Source organism: Puma concolor, chromosome B1 (assembly GCF_028749965.1).
Source record: "Puma concolor isolate L17-30 chromosome B1, mPumCon1.1.hap2, whole genome shotgun sequence".
NCBI classification, from domain to species: domain Eukaryota; kingdom Metazoa; phylum Chordata; class Mammalia; order Carnivora; family Felidae; genus Puma; species Puma concolor.
Window position 1 is genome coordinate 174096220 of NC_141670.1, and position 25856 is coordinate 174122075.

A 25856-nucleotide genomic window follows, 5' to 3' on the forward strand; every position below is an offset into this window, starting at 1 on the left:
TGTCTTAGCTTGCCATGAAAAGCCTTTACAATCTGATCCTTTTCTACAGTATGTTCCAGCTTCCTGATACTACTCCATTCATAGTCTGTGTTCCAAATCTGTAAATTTTTTTTAAGTTTCCTTTGTTGCAGGCATTTTGATGACATTTTATCTTTTATGCCAGAACATTCTAGCTATCTCTGCTTAGAATGTCTTTCAGTCCCTTCATTTACCTGGAAAGATTTTTTTCATCCTCCTAAACTTCTCAAATATTTTCTCTCATAAGAAGGTTTACATTTACCATTTTAAACTAACCTGTCTTGGGGCGCCTGGGTAGCTCAGTCATGAGCCATCAGTCTTGATTTTGGCTCGAGTCATGGTCTCCCGGGTTGTAGGTTTGAGCCCCACATTAGGCTCTGCATTCACAGAGTGGAGCACAGAGAGCAGAGCCTGCTTAGGATTCTCTCTTCCCTCTCTCTCTGCCCATCCTCTACTCTGTCTCTGTCTCTCTCTAAAATAAATAAATGTTTAAAAAAAATTTTAAACTAACCTGTCTTAATCCTAATAAATAAATGTCAGTGCTGGTGCTTAAAATTTTAGGTAGATATACAAGCATGGTGTATTTATACAAGGCAACAAGAAAAGTAGGATGATTGAGTAGTTACCAGAATTGTTATATTACGTTATCTCTTTTTCATGCTTATAACTTTATTAACAGAGCTCTCAATGAAATGTGGAAGTGTCAGAACATGCTCAGAAGTCATGTACGAGAACTATTGGATTTGCACAAGCAACCTACAGTAGGTTCATGATTTGTTTAAATTAATAGTTTGTTATGGTCATTATTCAGTTTTTCTCTAGTTACATATAATGAAGCAAGCAAAAAGTATTTTGAGTATTTTCCAAATGTCAGTTACACATAATTTCTGTAGTTTTCTAAACAAAATTTTCACTGTAAATGAATATAACAAAATTTTATTTTCTAGCATGAGCAAAGAAATGGTGATGTCTAGTTTATCACTTTAGATACTAAGTATTTATACATAGTTCATCAATTTTCAAATAATTAGAATTAAGTCTCAAGATAAAATTCTATATAAAGTCATGGTTTTTTTTTTTACTCCATGATTTTTTGGTCCTTCAATATAGAGTCAGTATCAAATCCAGTGCCAATCCTATACATATGCCAAAGTCAAATTAACAAAAAAATTCTGCCCAATGTTTTCTGGAAGATGGGGGAAAGAAACTTGAATAATTTCTTAATATATTTCTCAATGTGTTGCTAGAATAGGTGTTCTTAACTAGGGAATCATAGACAGAGACCCTTCAAAGATCTATTGATGCTAAAGCAAGGGTTGGCAAACTTTTTTTGTAACTGACAAGGTTGTAAAAATTTAGGCTTTGCCAGCCATAAAGTCTTGGTGAACTTCTCAACTCTGCCTTTATAAAATTGCAAAAGCAGTCATAGACAGTATGTAAATAAACAGTGTGTGTTTCAGCAAACCTTTAATAAAAACAGATGGTCTGTAGGACCATAGTTTACCAATTTCTGATCCAAATTACTCAAATTTCATACTTTATTGTGTTGGACAATACGGAAGTACTTTTTGTGTATGTGCTGCTGAAGCGAGCACCAGAAGTACTTTTTGGAAAGGAGGTGATTTTCTGAGTTGTTTTTTTTGTTTGTTTGTTTGTTTGTTTGTTTTGAGGTTATTTTAGTAATAGGTCATAAAATAGATAATAGAACTATTCAGGAAGAATTTTTTTTTCCTATTCACATTTTTAGTTAATTTTCTTTGATGTATGGTTTCACAGTAATTTTGGTATGATAATTGTTTCAGTTATCTTCAGTTCAATCTTCTGGCAAGATGTTTTCTCTATGGAAATTGTATATTCCTTTTTTAATTTTTAAATACCTTCCTTCTGACATCACCTTTCCTTCTGTTTGTCCTGACTTAATAGTTGTTGCTACTCCACAATTTTTTGTTACCAACTTCTGGTATAGATTTTCTGGTGGCTGGTTTGTGATGATTTTTTTTTTTTTTTAATTTTAAAAAATGTATAATACTGAGTTTGGATTTTCTTACAGAAATTTGTTCATATGACTTCTTTTTGTTTTAAATTTCAGTCAGAGGCTAACTGTTCTGCCATGTTTGGAAAACTGATGACCATAGCAAGTGAGTTTGCTTATTCATTCCATATATAACATAATAAACATCAAAACAGGCAAATAACTTACCCAATGGGACAATTTAATACCAAGTAAGAGAAAATAATTCAGCATAATTTTTAAGAGAGCTTGCTCTTAGTTTAGCAGAGTAGTTTTTCTTTTATAATAATGATTCTCTTTCATTTTTATAGAGAATTTGCCTGACCCTGGGAAAGCACAAGATTTTGTGAAGAAATTTAATCAGGTTCTCGGTGATGATGAGAAATTGCGGTCTCAGCTGGAGTTATTAATCAGTCCAACCTGTTCTTGCAAACAGGCAGATGTTTGTGTGGTTAGTAAATTATACTTGTACATTTGTTCTTTTAGCTTTGCTTATTGAAATTTATATTTCATTAAAACCTGCCTTACATAAATTATTTGTGTTAATTTAACTATAATGTGAGCTCTAAATTACTCAGGAGTATATCTGTGATCAGCTTAGTTGTCTCACCAGTGTTCAGCCAAATTCCAGGGAAAACACTAGAGAACTAAGCTAGGGAGATTGGTCCTAGGAATTGAGCAAGACAGTATGCTTTGCATTTAGTAGACATTTGTTAATGTAAATAGAACTTTCTAAATCCTTGTGTGTGCATACATTTTCTTCACTTCTGTATTAGGATGGAGATAACCCTTGTCAATAAATTAGCAACAGTTACATTGTCATATATGCATTTATAGAGAAGGTAATTTCCCATTTAGGCTTTTGTCTTCATTCTATTCCTGGATTCTTTATTTTATAGAAAACCAGTATTCATTGAAAATATCAGGAAAGAACTTCATCCATTTTTTTATTCAGCATTTTATGAGTTTTGTGTTTGAATTTCACCTATACCATTTACTACCAGTGTGACCTTTAGTAAGTTCAATATTTTGTAGCCTCATTTTTCTCATCTATGTGTGAAAACCTCACAGGATCGTTAGAAGATTGTGTGTGTGTGTGTGTGTGTGTGTGTGTGTGTGTGTGTGTGTGTGTGTGTGTGTGTGAGAGAGAGAGAGAGAGAGAGAGAGAGAGAGAGAGAGAGTGTGTCCTAATACATGGCCCTTTAGGATTTAAATACATTGTATTTCTGTGGTATAGCGCATATATTACAACTGCTATGTTTGGGACTAGGCTTACAGAGATGAGTAAGAGAAAAAAAATATTTCAGATACTTATGTCTAACTTTGTTCTAGAAAGAATTAGAGTGGGATAATTATGTAATAAAGGGATGAGGACTATGATACATGTGTATAAGAAATGGTATGAAAGCATGGTATAGGTGTTTTTTATTCATTCTAGGGATACTGGGTCACTAAGTGGATCTAAAAAGACCAGGAATTAGGAAAAGATGAGGGGAAGCCAAGTTAGGGAAGAGAACAGTGGACTCTTCTTTTGGGTCTGGGAATATGGATATACCAACCACCCAGACTCCCTCAACCTTTGCACTTCTGAATGAGTGGTTTGCCAAAAACATTTAAAGGTTTCATTTACTTCTTTGAGATTTAGAATTCTAGCTCCAGAGTGCTGTGTCCTGCAGGGCATCAACTAATATAATTGGATCATAGAATGAAATAGCTTGAAAAGACCTTAGAAATAGTTGGTTTAAGCATTTGATTTTACAAATAAAGACATTGAATTTTAAGGTTTCTTATCCAGTATTTTACATCTGGTGATAGTGGCTGAGCTTCAGATAGAGTCTAGATCTATCATAAGTCCACAATTGTGTTCTTTCTATACATTCCATTGTTTACCGGAAGAGCCAGTTCAAACTGAGTACTGCTCAACAAATGTGCACCTTGAGAAAGAACAATCAGGTGGTGTTTTTGGTCTGAGAGAAACAGAAATTAAGCTTGAGTTTGAAAAAATGGCAATAACATGAATTCCTACTATTTGTCAGACCATAAATATTTAAAAGTTTCTAAATCCAAAAAGTATATGCAAAACAGATGTTTGTAACCAAAATATCTCAGGATGAATACCACAGCCATGCAGTGTAGCCAATCAGTGCTCCTGATTTTAGCAACCAGGAAAGTAGAGATGAGGACTGCAGTTGCACTGGAAAGAGCAAGGTGATGATACTTTTTTGGAGGGGAAATTATTCTGAAGGTACTTTAGGTAATGGTCCACAGAATAGCTAATAGAAGTCTATTCTAGAAGACTCTTCACATTTTTTAGTTTGTTTTCTTTGGTGAATGGTTTCACAGTAATTTGTTTTCTGGCTTTTACATGAGCATTGTGTATTCTGAGCACATTATTTAACTTATCTGTATATTGAGTATAAAATAGGATTTATAATACTCTTTAAACACTCAGGAAAACACCACTGTTAGTTTTTGCCATTTTCCAGAATATCTATATCCTTTTGTCCTTCTCCCCAAGGGCTACTGGTATTAGTTATATACATCCTCTATTATCACATTCTTTTTTCTTGCTGCTTTCATTCTGAAATAGAAGAAAAGAATAAAGAAATACACAAAATTTAGTTTCTGTCATTCTGTGTAGCTTTCATTCTCAGAATTTCTCTCTATCCCCTACTAATGTGTATGTGTCACCACTTCCTTTTTTTCTAAATGACAATCACTTCTTCTCAAGAAGTGAACATTACTCAGTAACAAGAGTTTTGTAGGAATGGAGATCTAATACTTTGAGCAAGGAATAACAATAGACCCATACTATGGCTTAATACATATATACACGATGGTATAGTGAGAGAGGATGAGCAGTGGTATTGCAGTGTGTGCTGTTCAGGTTTGCTTTCCCTTTGGACTTCAGGTATTGAGTTTCCACACCTTTATTCTAGAGAAGGATCACATATTTGCTATAGCATGAGCTCTGCTTGCTATTTGATGCTCTAGCATGACCATGGCTCCTAAATTTCAAGATTTTCCAGGAAGCTTATTAATGGAGCATTTGAGACAGTCCTAGGTTTAAATTCCAGCTGTACCATTTACTACCATTGTGACTGTTAGTGAGTTACTCAGTATTTCTGAGCCTCCTTTTCTTCATCTATAAATATTATCAACCTCATGAGATTGTTAGAGTAAGATGAAATGAAATTTTGTGTATGACTTCAAATAAGACCCTTGCCCTACCCCATAAGATGTAAATAAATGGTAATTTTTGTGGTACTACATATACATGACAAACACTGGCAATTCTTAAAATAAGTGGAAAGGGATCACAAATCTCCATCTTTTTAACGGTCTCAAAGTGATTCTGCTAGAGTACTTCACAGATCACACCTTAAAAAACCCTTCTACAGGGTTATTTGAATATGCATTGTATCTTCTGAAGGCCAAATTTTGGGTTGTCCCTTGATCAAGCCTACACCATTATAATGCACTGCATAATTTAGTAAATTGTATTATACCTAGTCTCTCACTGAGGTTGTAGTTTAGGTGACAGAGGCAGGCAAATATTTCAATAGAGAATATAGCGTGGTAAGTATTCTGAAAGAATCATGTCCTTTGTAACACAAAGGAACAGCCCCCATTCCAGGCCAGGGTGGAAATTGGAATAGCTTATTCGAGAATAAGTGGTTCCTGAATTGAATCTTAACAATTATGTAAGTAGGGATTAGACCACTACATCAAGAATGACTGGCTGTATTTCTAGCCTCAGTAACTGGATATCGGAGAAGATATTGGAGGGATAGAAAAAGATAACGATGTGTGGCCTCTCAGCAGTTGTGTTTAGAAGTCTGGAATTCAAGACTGGTTGGTATAGTTCCTGGAGGAGGTAAAGGAAAGAATGGAAAGGGAGAGAGATGCTAATGCATGCTATTTAGTAACAATCATCAAATGTTTCCTGTTTTCTTTTAATTTAATCTTTCTATAGTTAGAATGATATACAGGGGTGATGTGATTTATAGTAAGAAATATATATTTGGTCTTTGTCCCCCATTTCTGGTACAGAAGTAAAAACCCTTTAAGTTACTGAAGTGCAGAAAGCCACGTAGGTGTCTTTTGTTATGTTAATGTGGTGTCTTTAGCAACTAGGCCTAAGGATGGGGACTGGTTGCCTCTGGAGCCAATTACATGATAAGAGGGTTGGAAACTGAGGTCAGTCACCAATGGCCAATGATTTGATCAATCAACCTATGTATTGAATCCTCCATAAAAACTAAAAAAGACAAAGTTCAGAGAGCTTCCGGGTTGGTGGACATGTAGAGATTTGGGGAGAGTGACAGACTCACAGAAGGAATGGAAGCTCCCTGTCCTTTCCACATACTTTGCCCTATGCATCTCTTTCATCTGACTATTCCTTAGTTATATATCCTTTTATAGTAATCTGGTAAGTAAAATATTGCTCTGAGTTACACGAACTACTCTAGCAAGTTAATCAGACCCAAGGAAGGAGGGGGTTATGGGAACCTAGATTTACAGCTAGTTGGTCGGAAGTATAGGTAACTACCTGGGCTTACACCTGGGCAGGGGCAGGGGCAGGGGCAGGGGTGGGAGGCAGTCCCTTAAGACTGAACCCTTAACCTGTGGGAACCAATCCTATCTTGGATAGACAGTGTCGGAATTGAGTTGAATTGTAGGACACCCTGCTGGTGTTTGGAGAATTGCTTGTTGATTGGGAAGTCCGCCCTGCCCTCCATACACACACATTGGAATTACGTTTAGGAACTGAAAAGAACAGGTCACTGAATCATGAAAGTTAAACCTTTAGAAGCTGCTTCTTGTGAGAAATTATGCTTTATCTAGTTTACTGATTCCAGCTGTGAAAATTGATAATGTTAAATCTAGGAGACATTTTGATTAGGAAAACAGCAAAGTATATGAGAGGAGATACTGTGTATGTGAAAGAGTACAATTTTTTTAACAAACATTTATATTTTTATTGTCAAAATGAGAAAGGAAAAGTATGAAGAACAAAGGAGATATGTAAATGCAGAATTTTTAAGCTCTTTATGTCATAATAACAGGATTAAAAAATTATAAGCTTGTTGAGAATAGGGACTATTTATTTGTTTGACATTCTTTAAAAGTGCATATTTAATATACTAAACAATTTCTGTGACTAGTAAATATGTATCAGTAATAGTATCAACCTGCAGTGTTAGCATAGTTGATGAGAAATTTTGGAAACATTGTCAGAGATGCAGAAAGAATTCATTTTCTTTATTCATTCTGCTGTCATTTCCTAAAATGATTGCATATGATTACTTCTGTTTGAAGCTTTGTCAGTTATGAAACTTCTTGTTGGTCTTAGATGTTTCTGTTTGTGCATTGGAAGTATGTGTGGGTGGTTTTTTTTTTTCTTAATTGCATAAAGAAAACAAAGCTACAAACTAGTTGGTTTTTGTTGCCGCAAACTAATTTGGCTTGCTGCGTATTCCCAGTATCACTTAAGATTATCACATACAATAATTATTATGAAAGATTACTTAAATGTAAGGTTATATTGGAATATAAAAACATTAGGTTTTAAAAGTTAATTATATCTAGTGTTGTTATGTACATAGGTGTATTTTATATGGTATTATTACTAGGTTTATATAATTGTGAATTATTCTTTTTCCCTTTAGCATTTCCTTTATTTTTTCTATGCTTGTCTCTAGTACCATAACTGTCTCTCTTAATGCCTAGTTTTTTTTTTTTCTTTTTTAGTAACCTGTTCCAGGGTACTGACTAGTATAGTTTGCCTAACAATTTTCCAGTAGGCTTATTTGTTATTAAATGATCACTGACTTTATTTTAGGTTAAAGCAATTAAATTTTATGCTAGGGATAAAAAAAAAAAAAGTCCCCTTTTGGGGAGACCTGCACAAAACAAATTTGATTTCAAAAGATAGTAACTGTACTTAAATTCAGATTTAAAATATATACCTGTGGGTTAGAGCAAAGTATGTAAGGACTGAACACTGACTAAAGTATTTTTATTTTCTCAAATGCTAAAGTTTTGCTAAGTTAATTATAGTTTGCAAAATAAATCAAGCATCTCTTAATGACTAATAAGTTTTCCCGAGACTTACACTCTAATGAGAAACATGGATGGTATCCAATTTAATATTGTCTTTATAAAATTAACTTGTGTCAAGATATCACTGAAATTATAGTAGAAATTGTTTCATTTTTCCCTTGTCCCCTGAATATATATTTTTTTATGTTTTTTGTGAAAAAACATATAAAGTGACTATTATTTGTTACTGCTTTATAGTTTGGGATGTACTTTTAATATGCATTATCTTCTCACCCAAAATTTATATTTATTCAGCAGAAATATTCATTAAATGTTGATTAAATTGTGTTGATTAAATTTGTGATTAAACTTCCCCCAGTGCCCAGCACTTTATGAATTTAACCTTGTCTTTGGGAGAATCAGGCTCTCTAATAAAGTCCCAATATATTCTTTAGAAATTCCAGCAATAACATGTTTTCTTTGTAGGAACTATTTGATGTAATGCCACCATCTTTGGAATCACCTATGTTTTTCCAGAACTAAAAATTTTATAAATAATTACATACTTATGAATCTCCCCCTCTTTAAAAAGACAAATCATTAACTGAAAGCATAATATTCTGTCAAATTATGAAATAAACTAATAAAAGATACCCATGAAAGTATTAATTGTTAACTTTTTGAAAGAGCACTAAAAAAGATTGTTTACTAAGCAATAATTTCATGGGAGAAATATAGGATAAAAGGCATAAATCACACAATGTTATCCCCTTTCTGTCCTCCACAGTACAGATTTTGCAGTGATAACCTAATGAGTATATAATTCTAGTCAGGGTCTAAAGCAGAAATTTAGTCAAGTCTAAAGCAGATTCTGCTGGTTTTGAATCTTTAAATGCTTTTGATACCTATAGTCACTTTTATTTTGAAAAATATGAATGTGAATCATACTTACGGTAAAATCTTTCCCTTCTGTAGAGAGAAATAGCTCGAAAACTTGCAAATCCTAAGCAGCCAACAAACCCTTTTCTAGAGATGGTCAAATTTCTGTTGGAAAGAATTGCACCTGTGCACATTGATTCAGAAGCCATAAGGTAAGTCAGGAAATCTATTCACTCAAAAATAGAATATGGTCTGAAACCACAGTGTGGTAAGTTTAAATTCTGGGTCCCTAAGAAAACCTAAAAAGTCTCCCTGTATACCTTTTTTTTTTTTTTTTTTAATTTTTTTTTTTTTTCAACGTTTATTTATTTTTGGGACAGAGAGAGACAGAGCATGAACGGGCGAGGGGCAGAGAGAGAGGGAGACACAGAATCGGAAACAGGCTCCAGGCTCTGAGCCATCAGCCCAGAGCCCGACGCGGGGCTCGAACTCACGGACCGCGAGATCGTGACCTGGCTGAAGTCGGACGCTTAACCGACTGCGCCACCCAGGCGCCCCTCCCTGTATACCTTTTTAATATATCATTCAAGTTGAAAGAAGGGCTTACTCATTTTCTAGTCTTTGACTTACTTCAATGATTTTAATTTTTTTAGAGTTCTTGTGTTTTATTTTTAGCCTATCTGTGCTCATCAAAGAAAACCCTAGAACGCAAAATATGGAAAAAGAAGAAATTTTTAAATCTATAGGCTGTCAGTCAATCTTTGAGTTTTCTTAGCCATTTTGATGGCCACACAACATTCCTGTAGTATGTATTGTATCATTGTTCATTTGAGATATGTGAAAACAGAATAGTATTTTGAAAAGAGAACAAGTTGCCATTAGACTAATCTGGTGTCACAACATGTGTCTGCTACATACCAGTTTGTGTCTTTGAAGAAGCCTGGTAATCTATCTGAATTCTTAATTTTATTTTTAACTTTAATATGTGTATAACATCTCCTTGTCATATGATTGTCAGAATTAGAGATAACATAAAAACTAAGAAGCCTGGCACGATAGACATTAACAGCTATTGTTTTTTATTAAGTGTTTTCCATAATTTCATGCATTTCAGTTGTTTCTGATGATTTCTGTTGTAAACTTCTGTGAATACTTTTCCCTTGCACTAATCATTTTTCCTGTAAACAAGCTGTATATCTTCCTTTTCATGTTGGGTCACTGTATAGTACTTACTGGTTCTCTCTCTCTGTTTTCTTTTGTTTTTATTGGTGTTCTCTCTCTCTCTCTCTCTCTCTCTCTCTCTCTCTCAATGTTTATTTTTGAGAGAAAGAGGGAGACACAGAATCTGAAGCGGAGCCCCAGGCTCCGAGCTGTCAGCACAGAGCCCAGCGTGGGGCTCCAACTCACGAACCAAGAGATCATGACCTGAGCCAGAATCGGATGCTTAACCAACTGAGCCACCCAGGCAACCTTTATTGGTTTTCTCTTTAAATAGCTTTGGATTAGGAGACCTGATTCTAGCTATTAGTTATTTCACTGTATGTGAATTACTGCTTTGGTTGTATTGAAATGCCAGTTGTATTGGTTTTCTAGGGCTGCCATAACAAAATACCACAGACTGAGTGACTTTAACAACTGAAATTAATTTTCTCACAGTTCTGGAGGCCACAAGTCAAAGATCAAGGTGCCATCAAGTTTGATTTCTTCTGAAGCCTCTCTTCTTGACTAGCAGATGGCCTCCTCTCACTGTCTCCTTATAGGGTCTTACTTTATCTGTGTCCTAATCTTCCCTTCCTATAAGAACAATAATTATGTTGAATAATGGCTCACACATTTCACCTCATTTTACCTTAATTATCTGTGTTAAGACCCTACTTTCAAATATACTCACATTATCAGGTACTGTAGATTAGACTCCCAACATTTAATTTGGGGGTACACAACTCAGCTTATAACAGCAATGTCTGTCTACCTTTTTCTCTTTTTTTTTTAATGTTTGTTTATTTTTGAGAGAGTGAGTGAGTGGGGTAGGTGCAAAGAGAGAGGAGGACAGAGGATCCAAAGTGGGCTCTGCACTGACAGCAGAGAGCTTGACATGGGGCTCGAACTCACCAACCACAAGATCATGACCTGAACTGAAATTAAGAGTTGGAGCTTAGAAAAGTAAGGTTTTCAGAGAGTAAGTGGTTTGTTCACAGCTGGGTAATGACAAAAACCCTAGATTTATTTTATTTTTCCAAAGGATGGAAGTAATTTTTTTGTTTTTACTTATTTATTTTTTAATTGGCTTTTCACCCAATGCAGAGCCCAGTGCAGGGCTTAAATCCATGATGCTGAGTCAAGATCTGAGCTGAGATCAAGAGTCAGGCACTTAACCAACTGAGCCACCCAGGCACCTCTGTTTTAATTTTTTTTATTTGGGTATATTTCAGACACAATGTTAATTAGTTTCAGGTGTACAGCATAGTGATTTGGCATCTCTATACCATATGCTATGGCTCACCACAAATACAACTACCATCTGTCACCATACAACGCTGTTACAATATCATTAATTATATCCCCTGCACTGTACCTTTTATTCCGATGATGTATTCCATAGCTAGAAGCCTATATCTTCCACTCCTCTTCACCCCTTTTGCCCATCCCCCTTCCCTCTTGCAACCATCAGTTCTCTGTATTTATAGGTCTGATTCTGCTTTTAGTTTGTTTATTCATTTGTTTTTTTTACGTTCTACATGAGTAAATCAAAAATATCATAAATCATACTTGTCTTTCTCTGACTTATTTCACTTAGCATAATATCATCTAGGTCCATCCATGTGGTTGCAAATGACAAGACCTTATCCCTTTTTATTGCTGCATATTATTCCTGTGTGTACACATACATACATACACATACCACATCTTTATCCGTTCATCTGCCATTGGACACTTAGGTTGCTTCCATGTCTTGACTATTATAAAAAATGCAGTAAACATAGGGATACATATATCTTTTCAAATTAGTGTTTTCATTTGAAATACCCAGTAGTGGAATTACTGGACCATATATTTCTGTTTTTAATTTTTTGAGGAACCTCCCTACTATTTTCCACAGTGGCTATACCATATATTTATATTCCCACCAACACATTTATTAAACACATTTATTATTTTTGATGTCAGTGTCCTTTGCTCTATGCCATTTGATTTTAATGGGGTAAATCAGGATATAGTACATGTAGATAGTGCTCTTGCCTTTGCATATTGACTTTGAAAGATACATATAATGGCATTTGCTCTTTGTCTCCATGAGGCTTCACAGGGTTTCATTACTTTAGTAAATTATAGTAAAGCTAGTGGTTGATCTCCAGTCTTAACAGACCAAACACTGCTTTTTCAGTAGCATCATGTTTGGGCTCAGAGAAATCAACTTATGGTTAGGGTTTCTGAGAGACTACTTTCATGAAAAATTCTAGTTTATTTTAATGAGAAATATGTCATATAATATTCTTTCTGTGTAACCAAATCTTTATGGACTATTGTGAATAAAGGGTTTGTTTCTTCATTTAACACACATTTAATGGAGCAATTTGTAAAATACATTGGGTAACTAGGGAAGGATAGTTATTTAACCCAAATTGTGTGGGATGAATTTGTTATTAGAGCAGGTTCTGAAATAGATCACACATAAAATGGGTAGTGAAAGATCAGTAGGAATTATGGAGAGTAGTCAGGTGGAGATTGCAGAAGAACAGGCCACTAGCCCTGTGTCCTTGGGTAGATTATTTAAGCTACTCTGAGCTTTAATTTCCTCACCTTTAAAATAAGGATAATAATACATTTACAATACAATAACAATACACAGCAATAAAATAACAACTGGAATTGTTGAGAGGCTTAAATAACATGGATATATAAAACACTTAGCACAGTGCCTCGCACATAGTAATTACCAAATGAACTTTAGTAGCTATTCTAGGAAGAATAAATAGACAAAAACAAAGGCAATTAAGAAGTAGTTAGAAAGTAGTATGTGCTTTAACCATAATGAAGGATTTTGGAAGAAAAGAATGAGGATAGTAGAAAATCATCCTAAATATAACCAATTTTTCTTTAGTATATTTTCCCCAGACTTGTGTTTATACAAATACACATATGTGTGCTCCAGTTAGTTATTTATCCATAGATAGTGGTTGAAAGTGAAGTAGTGATTGTAATAGTGGGAGAAAGGAGTAAAATTTTACCTGCAGGGAGAGGGTAAAATTTTAAAAGAGAAAGGTTGAAGACTGAATCCTAAGGAAAATTAATTAAGAGGTTGGCTACCAGATCAGGAATTCATTAAATTTTTTAAAAATTTGACAATATAGTATGGTGACAGATGGTAACTAGACTTATTGTGACCATTTCATGTTTATAAATATCAAGTCACCCTCCTCTACCCCTAAAACTAATATAAGATTGTATGTCAATTCTTCAATTAAAAAAAAATTGTTTTTAAGGAGGCATGGTCAAAAGTGGAAAATCAGGGGGCACCTGGGTGGCTCAGTTGGTTAAGCGTCCGACTTCAACTCGGGTCATGATCTCACAGTTTGTGAGTTCGAGCCCCGCGTCAGGCTCTGTGCTGACAGCTCAGAACCCTGAGCCTGCTTCAGATTCTGTGCCTCCCTCTCTCTCTGACCCTCCCCAACTCACACTCTGTCTCTGTCTCTCTCAAGAATAGATAAACATTTTTTAAAAAATTTTTAAATGGAAAATCAGGAAAGAGTGGTAACACAGAAGCTAAAGAGGGACTAAAAGTTGGAGAGGTCAGATGCTATCCAGAAGTAAAATAGATACTAAAAATCATCCATTGGATTTAGAAAAAGAAAAAACGTCACTATGGCTAGGATAATTTCTTTGGAGTATCAGGGGCAAGCCCAGTTTACCAAGGATTGAGAAGAGCACTCAAGCTAGCCCTTCCCAACATCCACATCATGGTACACAGAGAAAATGATAAAAATTGAGCAGAGAAGACTGCTCAAACCCAGAGGTGATTGACTTAGCTCAACAGGATCCTAATAGGGTCCACTCTGCAGCCTTGAGATAGGAGAAAATCCAAGGGATAAATAACTTGTTACACTTCCAAACTCTGCTTTAGGAGGTAAATTGGGATGTAGGACAGCCACTGTGGACAGTTTAGCTATAAAATGTTAAAGAGAAAAATTAGATAATGGAAAGAGAGTAAGCCTGAGGAAGGGTCTTTTGTTGTTTTTAATGAAGAAATTTTGAATATTTAAATACCTTTGAGAGGTGCTAATAGAAAAGAAGAGAGGCTGAAGATGGGGGAAGGGGGGTAGAATTATGATAATGCAACATCCCTAAAGAAGAGGAGCAGAAAGGGGCGCCTGGGTGGCGCAGTCGGTTAAGCGTCCGACTTCAGCCAGGTCACGATCTCGCGGTCTGTGAGTTCGAGCCCCGCGTCGGGCTCTGGGCTGATGGCTCAGAGCCTGGAGCCTGTTTCCGATTCTGTGTCTCCCTCTCTCTCTGTCCCTCCCCCGTTCATGCTCTGTCTCTCTCTGTCCCAAAAATAAATAAACGTTGAAAAAAAAAATTTTTTTTTTAAAAAATAAAAAATAAAAAAGAAGAGGAGCAGAAAGAAGAAAATCTTCTCCATGATATGAAAAAATGATAGATACAAATTAGAGGAATTTAGAAGATAGGGTATAGAAAATTAGTTTTCACTCATGGCCTCCTTTATTCTCTGTCAGGTTAAAAGTAATATAAGTAGTCTGCTCAGTGGAAGAATTTAGACCTGAGTTAGAATGGTGAAGATTTATAACAGTTGTTATACAAATTAAAAGAGAAAGAGAGACATAGAAGACTTTCCAAGCAATTTTGAACAGACACTTGAATTGGTGATAATCTTTTGCTTCATGATACCCCTATGAAGCATATGGAGTATGTATTATTTCTCTAATTTAGAAACGAAAATACTTTTATAAGAGAAAGGACTGCGGTCCTGGTTTTAAGACTTGGGTCTCTTACAGCTTATTGACTCATAATGATGATCCACCCACATTATAATGAAGGCAGAGATGATGCATTGTATTGTTTTGCACTGTATTTCCAGGATAGACCCTAAGACTTGGCACATAATAGGTGGTCAGTAAATACTTATTAAATAAATGCATGCACAACCTCTTAAAAATAATTAGATACACTCATAAATTTTTTCAAACACATTTGTAATCTTGTTAAATTCATGTATCATTTTACAGGATTTCCTCCAAATAGAAAGCATACTTCAGATATTCTTCTCAAATTGGAAATAACTTTTGTTTTTAATATATGTCAGAGCTAAAACTTGTAGAGCAAAATACTGGGTAAGCAAGATATCTTAAATAGGACATAAAAAGCATAAACAATGTATGGAGCACCTGGGTAACTCATTAAGTTAAGCATACTACTCAATAAATGATCCAATTTAAAAAAAGGGGACAGATTTGAACAGACTTCACCAAATAAGATATACAAATAGGAAATAAGCACAGGAAAAGACAACCAACATTATTACTCATTAGGGAAATATAAATTCAAATTTCAGTGAGAAACCACTACATACCCATTTGAATGGCTGAAATCAAAGATACTGTCCATACCAAGTATTGATGATATTTCAGACTGACTGAACCAAGTGTTGGTGATACAGGAGATAGTTTGCTGTAACATTAAGTAAACATATAATATTACCATACAACTCAGGAATCCCAGTACTAGATATTTGCCTACAAAAAAAGAAAACCTAAATTCCCATAAAGACTTCAAGTTAATTGCTTGTAGCAGCTTTATTTATATCTTTAAACTAGAAATACTCTAAAGTTCATCTGTTGGTAATTAGATAAACATACTGTGATAAATCCATACAATGTAATACTTCTCAGCAATAGAAAGGAACAAACTATTGATTCTATGCAAGAATGTGGAGGAATCTCAAGAGAATTATGTCACATAAAAGATGTCAGACACAAAATACGTGAAATTCTAGAAAAGGTAAAATTATAGTGACAGAAACCAGATCAGTAATTGCCAGTGTGGAAAAAGGAGATTGACCACACGGGGCATAAGGCAATTTTTTGTGGAGATGGGAATATTTATATATATATTCACAATGAAACACCACTTTATACCCACTGGTATGGCTATAATAAAAAAGATGAGTGGGAGAAGACGTCAAGAAATTGTTACTCTCATATATTGCTGGTGGGAATATAAAATGATGAAGCTGCTTTGGAAAACAGTTTGGCAGCTGCTCAGTAAGTTCAAACATAGAGGGGTGCCTAGGTGGTTTAGTCAGTTAAGCGTGTGACTTTGGCTCAGGTTGTGATCTCTCAGTTTGTGAGTTTGAACCCCGCATCAGGCTCTCTGCTGTCAGTGCTGAGCCCACTTCAGATCTTCTGTCCCCCTCTCTGTCTGCCCTTGCCCACCTTGTGCACATTGCCCCCACTCATGCACACTTGTGCTCTTTCTCTCTCAAAAATAAACATTTGTGGTGCCTGGGTGACTCAGCCGGTGAAGTGTCCAACTCATGATCTCAGCTCAGGTCATGATCTCAGTTTGTGAGTTCAAGCCCCACATTGTGCTTTGTGCTGACAACATGGAGGCTGCTTGGGATTCTGTCTCTCACTCTCTCTGCTCCCCCCCCCCCCCCCCCCGCTTACTCTCTCTGTCTCTCTCAAAATACATAAACTTTAAATATAAAAAAAAGTTAAAACAGAGTTACTATATGACCCAGCAACTCCACTCACAAATATATGCCCAAGAGAAGTGAAAATATATGTCCATACCTGGATATGAATATTTACAGAAACATTATTCATAATAGCTGAAAAAAAATAGAAAAAAACTCAAATGTCCATCAACTGATAAACTGTCTTACATGCATATACTAGAAGGTTATTCAGGATTAAAGTAAATGAAATACTAATACATAGTACAACATGGATGAACCTCAAGAACAGTTTGCTAGGTGAAAGGAGTCACTCATAAAAGACTACGTATATATCGTATGAGTCTATTTATATGAAATATTCAGAATAGGCAAATGTGTAGCAGCAGAAGGCAAATTAGTAAAGGACTAGGAATAGAGGAGATACAAGTGAACAACAGTGACTCCTATTGGAAAAGGGATTTTTTGGGGAATGGGGTGAAATCTAAAATTAGATTGTGGTAATGGTTATACAACCCTGTGAATATAAAGTAAAAACCACCGAATTATACATTTTAAATAGGTGAGTTATATGATACATAAATTATATTTCCAGCTAGTGTTTAATACACTCCTAATTTGTTTTTTAAAAAAATGTTTTGGGGCGCCTGGGTGGCGCAGTCGGTTAAGCGTCCGACTTCAGCCAGGTCACGATCTTGCGGTCCGTGAGTTCGAGCCCCGCGTCAGGCTCTGGGCTGATGGCTCGGAGCCTGGAGCCTGTTTCCGATTCTGTGTCTCCCTCTCTCTCTGACCCTCCCCCGTTCATGCTCTGTCTCTCTCTGTCCCAAAAAAAATAAATAAACATTGAAAAAAAAATTAAAAAAAAAAAAAATATGTTTTTTATCAATTGAAGATACTGAGGAAGTTTTTAAATTATTCTTGTGATGTTAAAAGGGAAATAAAAGTACTAAAAGTGGTTTAAATTATATAGAAGATGTATCTGTGACCTTATGTATTTTATACTTAAAATTTTTTAATAGTTTGACTAAAATATGTGTATTTTTCCAAGGGAAAAATTTTAACCTGAAACAGTTACGATTAACTTCCATTTGTTAAATATTTGCTATATACTAGGTCATTTGCTGTAATAATTTAATGCCCCCAAAATAAGGGTTGTTGGTTTTTTTTTCAGTTTACTGATGAGGAAACAGCCTCAAAACCAAAAATCACATCTATTGCAACAACATGGATGGAGCTAGAATATATTATGCTAAGTGAAATAAGTCAGTCAGAAAAAGACAAATATCATATGATTTCACTCATATGTGGAATTTAAAAAACAAAACAAATGAAAATAGGGAAAGGGGAGAAAAAGAAGAAGAAAGGGAAACAAACCACAAGAGACCCCTAACGATAGAAGAGACCCCTAACGATAGAGAGCAAACTGAGGGTTGATGGAGGGAAGTAGGTTGGGGGGGGGGGGATGGGCTAGGTAAGTGATGGGTATTAAGAAGGGCATTTGTTGTGGGGCACCTGGGTGGCTCAGTCAGTTAAGCATCCCGACTTCAGCTGAGGTCATGATCTCACAGTTCGTGAGTTCAAGCCCCATGTCCAGCTCTATGCTGACAGCTCAGAGCCCGAGGCTTGCTGCAGATTGTGTGTTTCCCTCTCTCTGTGTCCCTCTCCTGCTCACACTCTGTCTTTCTCTAAAAACTAAATAAACATTTAAAAATTAAAAAAAAAAAATTAAAAAACAGATAAACATAAGGGAAGGGAAACAAAAATTTAAAAAAAAAGGGCATTGGGGCGCCTGGGTGGCGCAGTCGGTTAAGCGTCCGACTTCAGCCAGGTCACGATCTCGCGGTCCGTGAGTTCGAGCCCCGCGTCAGGCTCTGGGCTGATGGCTCAGAGCCTGGAGCCTGTTTCTGATTCTGTGTCTCCCTCTCTCTCTGCCCCTCCCCCGTTCATGCTCTGTCTCTCTCTGTCCCCCCCCCAAAAAAATAAATAAACGTTGAAAAAAAAAATTAAAAAAAAAAAAAAAAAGGGCATTTGTTGTAATGAGCACCGAGTGTTGTCCGTAAGTAATTAATCACTGAATTCTTCTAAAACCAATATTACACTGTATATTAACTAATTAAAACTTTAAAATAAATTTAAATTAAGGATTTAAAAAAATCATATTTGTTTTTACTTAAAATAGTACCACGTTGGGGTGCCTGGGTGGCTCAGTTAGTTAAGTTAAGCCTCTGACTTTAGATTTCAGCTCAGGTCATGATCTCACAGTTTGTGAGTTCGAGCCCCGCGTCAGTCTCCATGCTGAGCATGGAGCCTGCTTGGGATTCTTTGTCTCCCTCTCTTTCTGCCCCTTCCTGTGTGTGCACGTGCTCACCTGCACTCACTCTCTCTCTCTCTCTCTCTCTCTCTTTCTCTCTCTCTCTCTCTCTGAAAATAAATAAATAAACATTTAAAAAAAATAAAATCAGGGATGCCTGGATGGCTCCATCGGGCACATGTCCGACTTCAGCTCAGGTCATGATCTCACAGTTCATGAGTTCTAACCCCATGCCCAGCTCTGTGCTGCTAGCTCAAAGCCTGGAGCCTGCTTCAGACTCTGTATCTCCCTCTCTCTGTGCCCCTTCCCCACTTGCACTCCATCTCTGTCTCTTAAGAATAAAGAAACATTTTTAAAAAGCGTTCACCTTGCTTATTAATTAATTAATTTAATTAATTGAAAGTACCATGTTGCTACATAGTCTGATTTTTATTCACAGGTAATGTTCTGTTTTGTGGTGGTTAGGTATGTTTGAAAAACTAATTCCAGGGGCGCCTGGGTGGCGCAGTCGGTTAAGCGTCCGACTTCAGCCAGGTCACGATCTCGCGGTCTGTGAGTTCGAGCCCCGCGTCGGGCTCTGGGCTGATGGCTCAGAGCCTGGAGCCTGTTTCCGATTCTGTGTCTCCCTCTCTCTCTGCCCCTCCCCCGTTCATGCTCTGTCTCTCTCTGTCCCAAAAATAAATAAAAACGCTGAAAAAAAAAAAAATTGAAAAACTAATTCCATAATGTTGGACAATTAAATGTTTTTTTATTGATGAATCTGTTTATGAATATAACATGATGCTTCTAATGAACTTCTTTTCTCTAAATCTTTAGGAATAGAATTACTGATTCAGTAAATTAATCACCAAGGATTAATTTAAACTCCTTTGTCCATGTATTTGTTTTTTACTTTGAGTGAATTGTCATTTCTTCATTTAGCAACTGCCATCTATTGTTTTTCTATTGTTGTAAACAATCTCTTTATATATAGAAATCAATGTTAAATTATATTTCCAGTACATATCATTTAATTTTAATCTTGTTGTTTTTCAGTAGAGTTGTACATGGAGTTTGGGCAAGGTTGTGGGTAGATAAAGTAAAAATCTCAGCTGTCAAGTTGGGAGCAAAGTTTAAAAAGTCACAAAATAAGGTTGCCTGGTGGCTCAGTCCATTAAGCATTCTCCTCTTGATTTCGGCTTGGGTAATGCTCTCAGCAGTTCGTGGGATGGAGCCATTGGATTCTCTCTCTTCCACTCTCTCTACCCCTCCCCCACTCACGCACAAGGTCTCTTTTTCAAAATAAATAAACATTTTTTTTTTAAGTCACAAAATAATTTTTTCCTCCAGGAACGTACTTGTAGCTAATATTTAGGTTCTGTATGTGTTCTACCACAATGTAGTTAGGAATTACTGATCTACTAAGGTGGCTAATTTAGATTTTCTTATTTTAATAGTGCACTGGTAAAACTGATGAATAAATCAATAGAGGGAACAGCAGATGATGAAGAGGAGGGTGTAAGTCCAGATACAGCTATTCGTTCAGGACTTGAACTTCTTAAGGTACTTTTAAAATAATTCTGTCTCCATGAATTTCCAGTCTTAATTCCAATTCCCTTAAGGATATGCAAGGGTTGGGCTTTATTTCATTGGAAACTGAAAAATTAAACATTTGTAGTAGAAATCATATTTTATAAAAATGTATGTCTTTCACATTACAATAATGTAATTGTTTCACATTATAAAATCATGTTTTGATGATTTGCTATTTCATTCCTCATTTGCATACCTGTATTTAACAACATGTGCTTGTAATAGTATGTTCTAAATGATCTAGTCTTAACTTTCATCTGCTGAAGGAATTATATGACAGTATCTGTCTTATCAGGAAATTTTTAAACAATTGTTACTCATATTATGCCAAAGAATTCAGAGAATAGAGCAATTAGTAAGCGGCAGATCAGGCAAGACTTTGTGGACAAGATATGGCTTACTCTAAGGGTAACACAGCATCGTGAAAGAGAATAATTCTTGGCATATTTTAGGGATTGTTGGGAGTCTAGCCTAACTAAAAAAAAAGGGATTGCTGTGGGGAATAATGGGATACAGGGTTGGTTTTAGATTGGTAATGCTCTTTGAGCAGAAAGGTATTATCAGGGTCTTTCCTTCTGGCTTTCATTATGGCACGGCACTAAACAGAGCTTTCATCAGATGGAGTAAAGAGGAAATTGAAGGAAAGAGATCTTTAGATAACTATAATGTATGAATTGAGGGAGAAGAGACAAACCAGTGCAATGGACATTAGATAGAAAAGAGAGTGATGGGATTGTATTGGAATGGTCTTTAATTTCATGGAAAGATTTTGTATTTTTAATGATGAGATATTTTTAAATAGTTTTAAGAGTGAAATCTTGAAGATAAGCATTTTTCATAGTTTTGATTCATTTTTTCAAATTTGATTCTCCATTTTTCTGTAAGTAAAATTTACAAGTTTTTATATTATCAACCCTATTACTAACATGTCAACATACTATCTAAATATTATCAGCAAGAATCTCACCGAATGAGACCATCTCTTTACTTTATAACCCATTAAATAAATGCTTATTAAGTAAGTTAATGAAGATTACATACTCCATCCCCTACCCACACCTCTCCACTTGTAGCCTTTATCTCTGATATTATGCTAACTAAGTTGTTTCCACTTCATGGAAAGTAAATTTTGTAGACATGTCCAACTTCCTATAAATTCCTTAGGGATAGACTGGGACTTCTAGAGTAATAAATAAAGGAGTAATAATGTACATGTTTTTAATCATGACTAAAAGTTCACAGTTATGGCTTCTTTGTTTATAGTTATGACTAGTGAAATTTTGTGATGGATTTCACTTAAAATATTCCTTTTAGACTATCATTTTGCCAGTGAAATAAAGCTCTGTGTTAACATTTTGTTTACATCACAGTATCACAGTCCATAAAAAAAGAGCCACATTTTTCTTCATTCCCAGTTTCAGAACAGACTAAGAGGTAAAGAAGAAAAATAGGGCAAAGGCTATATATCAACTCTCATAAGGAGCTACTGCACAGTATTTCTTTTCACATGTCATTAAACACAACAAATTACAAAGGAGACTATGAAATAAAATCTTTATTCTGTATAGCTAGCATAGGCAACCCTTAATTTTGAATTGTATTTATAGTAGAAAATAATTTTCTTCTTTGAATGAAAACCATTGTCTGTACTTCTAAAGCTATATCTATTCCTCCAGGTTCTGTCTTTCACACATCCTACCTCGTTCCACTCTGCAGAGACATATGAGTCCCTGTTACAGTGCCTCAGAATGGAAGATGACAAGGTAGCAGAAGCTGCTATACAAATTTTTAGAAATACAGGCCACAAAATAGAAACAGACCTACCCCAGATACGATCGTGAGTATATTTTTTCTCATGGTAAACATAAAAGTGTTTTAAGTGTAGGAGCCAGTCATTTTTCTTTTTCATGTAGGAAGATAGGAGAGAGGGGAGAGGAAAGACAACTTTTTCTTAGAAGCAGCTTTTCTGTATCCTTTGTATTATCCTTTCTCTGCCTTATACTCCTCCCCTACTATTAGAAGAACAAACTGAAAAAGAAATTAGAGGAACAAACTGAAACTTTGTTTATAACAAGATCATTTTTGAATATTAATATTAATAATCAAAAGTTATCACAATTTAGAATTTTGGTTAGCGTTTCTTCCTTATCTACGTACATTTTCTTCCCTCCAACTGGTTTAAATTCAGTAGCTGCTACTAACCTGTCTCACCAAAGAATGGGATAATCAACTAGTCTGTTTAACATTATATCTTATTAGTTGCCTGGTTATTGGCAGTGGTGGTTTTATAATTTTTGATCTCTCCCTCAAGATTACCTTTTCTCTTTCATCATAAGAATGAAATACATTTTGATATTTTTGCTTCGACATCATAAAGAGGTTGCCTTAGGATCAAACTTGTGCTGAGAGTTTATATTTAGACAAAAAATGTGGGAGATGTCTTTTGAAGGAAAAACACATTGTTGATAGCTATTGAGTCAGATGTTCAGGGTATATGCAAATAGTTCTGGATATATCCAAATCAAACCGTTTTTCCTTACAGGGTAATAATAGGACAAGAGGACTACTGACTCCTAAAGTTTTGGTTTTTTGTTTTTTGTTTTTTTAATGTTTTATTTATTTTTGAGACAAAGACAGCATGAGCAGGGGAGGGGCAGAGAGAGAGGGAGACACAGAATCCAAAGCAGTCTCCAGGCTCTGAGCTGTCAGCACAGAGCCCAACACTAGGCTCGAACCCACGAACCGTGAGATCATGTCCTGCGCCAAAGTCAGATGCTTAACCAACTGAGCCACCCAGGCGTCCCCTGATTCCTAAAGTTTTTATTAAATTTGTAAGCTGATAGTTTAATTTGAGAAATAAGTCAATATTTATTGTACATTCTCTTCATTCTCAGAACTGTACTAATATAAAAGAATTACCACACTTAGTCCCTGGTCTCAAGGTGTTTATAGCCTAGAAATCATAATCTTTGTACTTGTACATTGGGGAAAAAAATCATTGACACACTAGGATAAAGTTTCTGGTGAGTTTTTCGAGGTAGGAAAACCTATTTTAAGGTAAAGGATTTCTTCTTAAAGGAATTCTATCCCAGCAGAAGCATTGGAAAATGGGGGTAGGTGAAATAGTTAACTTTGGACATAAGGAATAAAACGTATTGTTCTTAAGACTAATGAGGAAGGAGGGAGAGAATCATTGAAAAGCAGAGGAGCAAAAACAATGCAGGCCTCGGAAACAACCCTGATGACATCATCGGATTATATAGCACACTAGAAAAGCAAGGGAAAAGGTTAAAGTTGATTTTTGTGTAATCATTTCATTAGGCTAAGAAGAATTAGTAACACATTTAACAACAGTTTGATCAACATTGTGTCTTTGTTACTTGTGTTATTTACAAGAACTGCTACTCTGGTAAATGAGTTTGTGAGAAAGACTTTAACAGTGTTCAGTTAAGGAGGCTACTGGGCCATGGAAATCTGTCTCTTAACAATTCTAAATCTGCACACAGAGAAATGTGTCATATTCGTAAGTGTCAAATCAGATTTATACTGACTAGCATGTATTCATTGCAGTTTTTTGGTTGAGGTGCATGACCTGGGATCTGGAGTATTGCTTTTAATGTCTAGCCTCCCATTTTCATGAGAGGACCTTTTGTCATCATTGTATTTGATACCACTGACCTTATAAATCTATAAAATAGAACCACTGCATTAAATGTATGACAAGTATCTTTCTTAAATTTTTTTTTTTTTTTGCCTTAAATAGCTTTTCTTCTGATTAAAAGAATACTTAAATGTTCATTGTAAAAAGCTAAAACTTGGGGTACCTGGGTGGTCAGTCGCTTAAGCATCCAACTCGTGATTTTGGCTCAGGTCATGATCTCAGGGTCATGAGATGGAGCCTCCCATTGGTCTCTGTGCTGAGCGTGGAGCCTGCTTAAGATTCTCTCTCCCTCTCTCTCTGCCCTACCCTGTCATTTTCTCTCTCTCTCTTTCTTAAAAAAAAAAAAAAAAAAAGGCAAGCTGAAACTTTAGGAAATATAAGGGAGAGAAAGAGTCATTATCCACACTTTGATATTTCTTTATGAGTATTTTGTCTATCTACTTGCTGTGTATACCTGTTCTTTTATAGGTTGGTACTTACATCTTCATATAATGTTTTCTTATATCATCAACATTTAATGCTTTAAGACTATAATGTGTTATCTCCATATTGTCCTATTATTTTACTTTGACCTTCAATGTCAGTATGGAGGTTAAGTGCATGGATTTTGGAGAAGAAGTACACATTTTCACATCCCAACTCTACCATTTCCTAGCTCCATCACCTTAAGAAGCTTAAATAGGGGAGCCTGGGTGGCTCAGTTGGTTAAGCGTCCGACTTCAGCTCAGGTCATGATCTCACGGTCCGTGAGTTCGCGCCCCGCGTCAGGCTCTGTGCTGACAGCTCAGAGCCTGGAGTCTGTTTCGGATTCTGTGTCTCCCTCTCTCTCTGCCCCTCCCCTATTCACACTCTGTCTCTGTCTCAAAAATAAATAAACGTTAAAAAAAAAAAAAGAAGCTTAAATAAAATAATATTTTTGTGCTTTAGTTTCCTCATCTGTTTAATAAATGTAATAGTCCTCTTTGGGTGACTATGAGGATTAATTGAATTAATCCACATGAAAACACTTAGAATGGTGCTTGGTACAAGTACTCAATAATCGTTAGATGTTTTTATTACTCTTCTACCAATATATATGTGTCGTTATCCTTGCATACTTTGTTTTACTGCTTTCATTTCAGCCCTTTAATAAAACTTGACCTTTTTGCTACTTTTTGTCTATGGCTACTTTAAAGTTTATTTATTTATTTTGAGAGATAGAGAAAAAGAGCCTGAGCAGGGGAGGGGCAGAGAGAGAGGGAGTGAGAGAATCCCAAGCAGGCTCCGTGCTCTGCACTGAGCCTGACAGAGGGATTGATCTCACAACTGTGAACCCATGACCTGAGCCAAAATCAAGAGTCAGACATTTAACTGACTGAGCCACCCAGGTGCCCTTCCATGGCTGCTTTAAAGTAACTGAAGGGGAAGGGCGCCTGGGTGGCTCAGTTAAGCATCCGACTTCAGCTCAGGTCATGATCTCTCATGCTGTGTCGGGCTCTGTGCTGACAGCTCAGAGCCTGGAGCCTGCTTCGGATTCTATGTCTCCCTCTCTCTCTGCCCCCACTTCGTCCTCTGTCTGTCTGTCTGTCTCTCTCTCTCTCTCTCTCAAAAAATGAATAAACATGAAAAAAATTATTTTTAATAACTGAAGGGATTGTGAAAGGGAAGTGGGAAATTAGGAATATGTACT

The 25856-nt window shown here is 35.9% G+C and overlaps 1 protein-coding gene across 1 annotated transcript in view; it reads left to right on the forward strand.

Moving 5' to 3' along the window:
* Nucleotides 1–25856, forward strand: part of PDS5A (PDS5 cohesin associated factor A) — a 134595-nt gene that overhangs the window by 69382 nt on the left and 39357 nt on the right. Inside the window, exons 14-19 of the mRNA XM_086705211.1 lie at nucleotides 698–779; nucleotides 2108–2156; nucleotides 2341–2480; nucleotides 9050–9165; nucleotides 20391–20496; nucleotides 22203–22363. Coding sequence (XP_086561337.1) covers nucleotides 698–779; nucleotides 2108–2156; nucleotides 2341–2480; nucleotides 9050–9165; nucleotides 20391–20496; nucleotides 22203–22363 — 654 coding nt within the window. The remainder of the gene's footprint in view (nucleotides 1–697; nucleotides 780–2107; nucleotides 2157–2340; nucleotides 2481–9049; nucleotides 9166–20390; nucleotides 20497–22202; nucleotides 22364–25856) is intronic.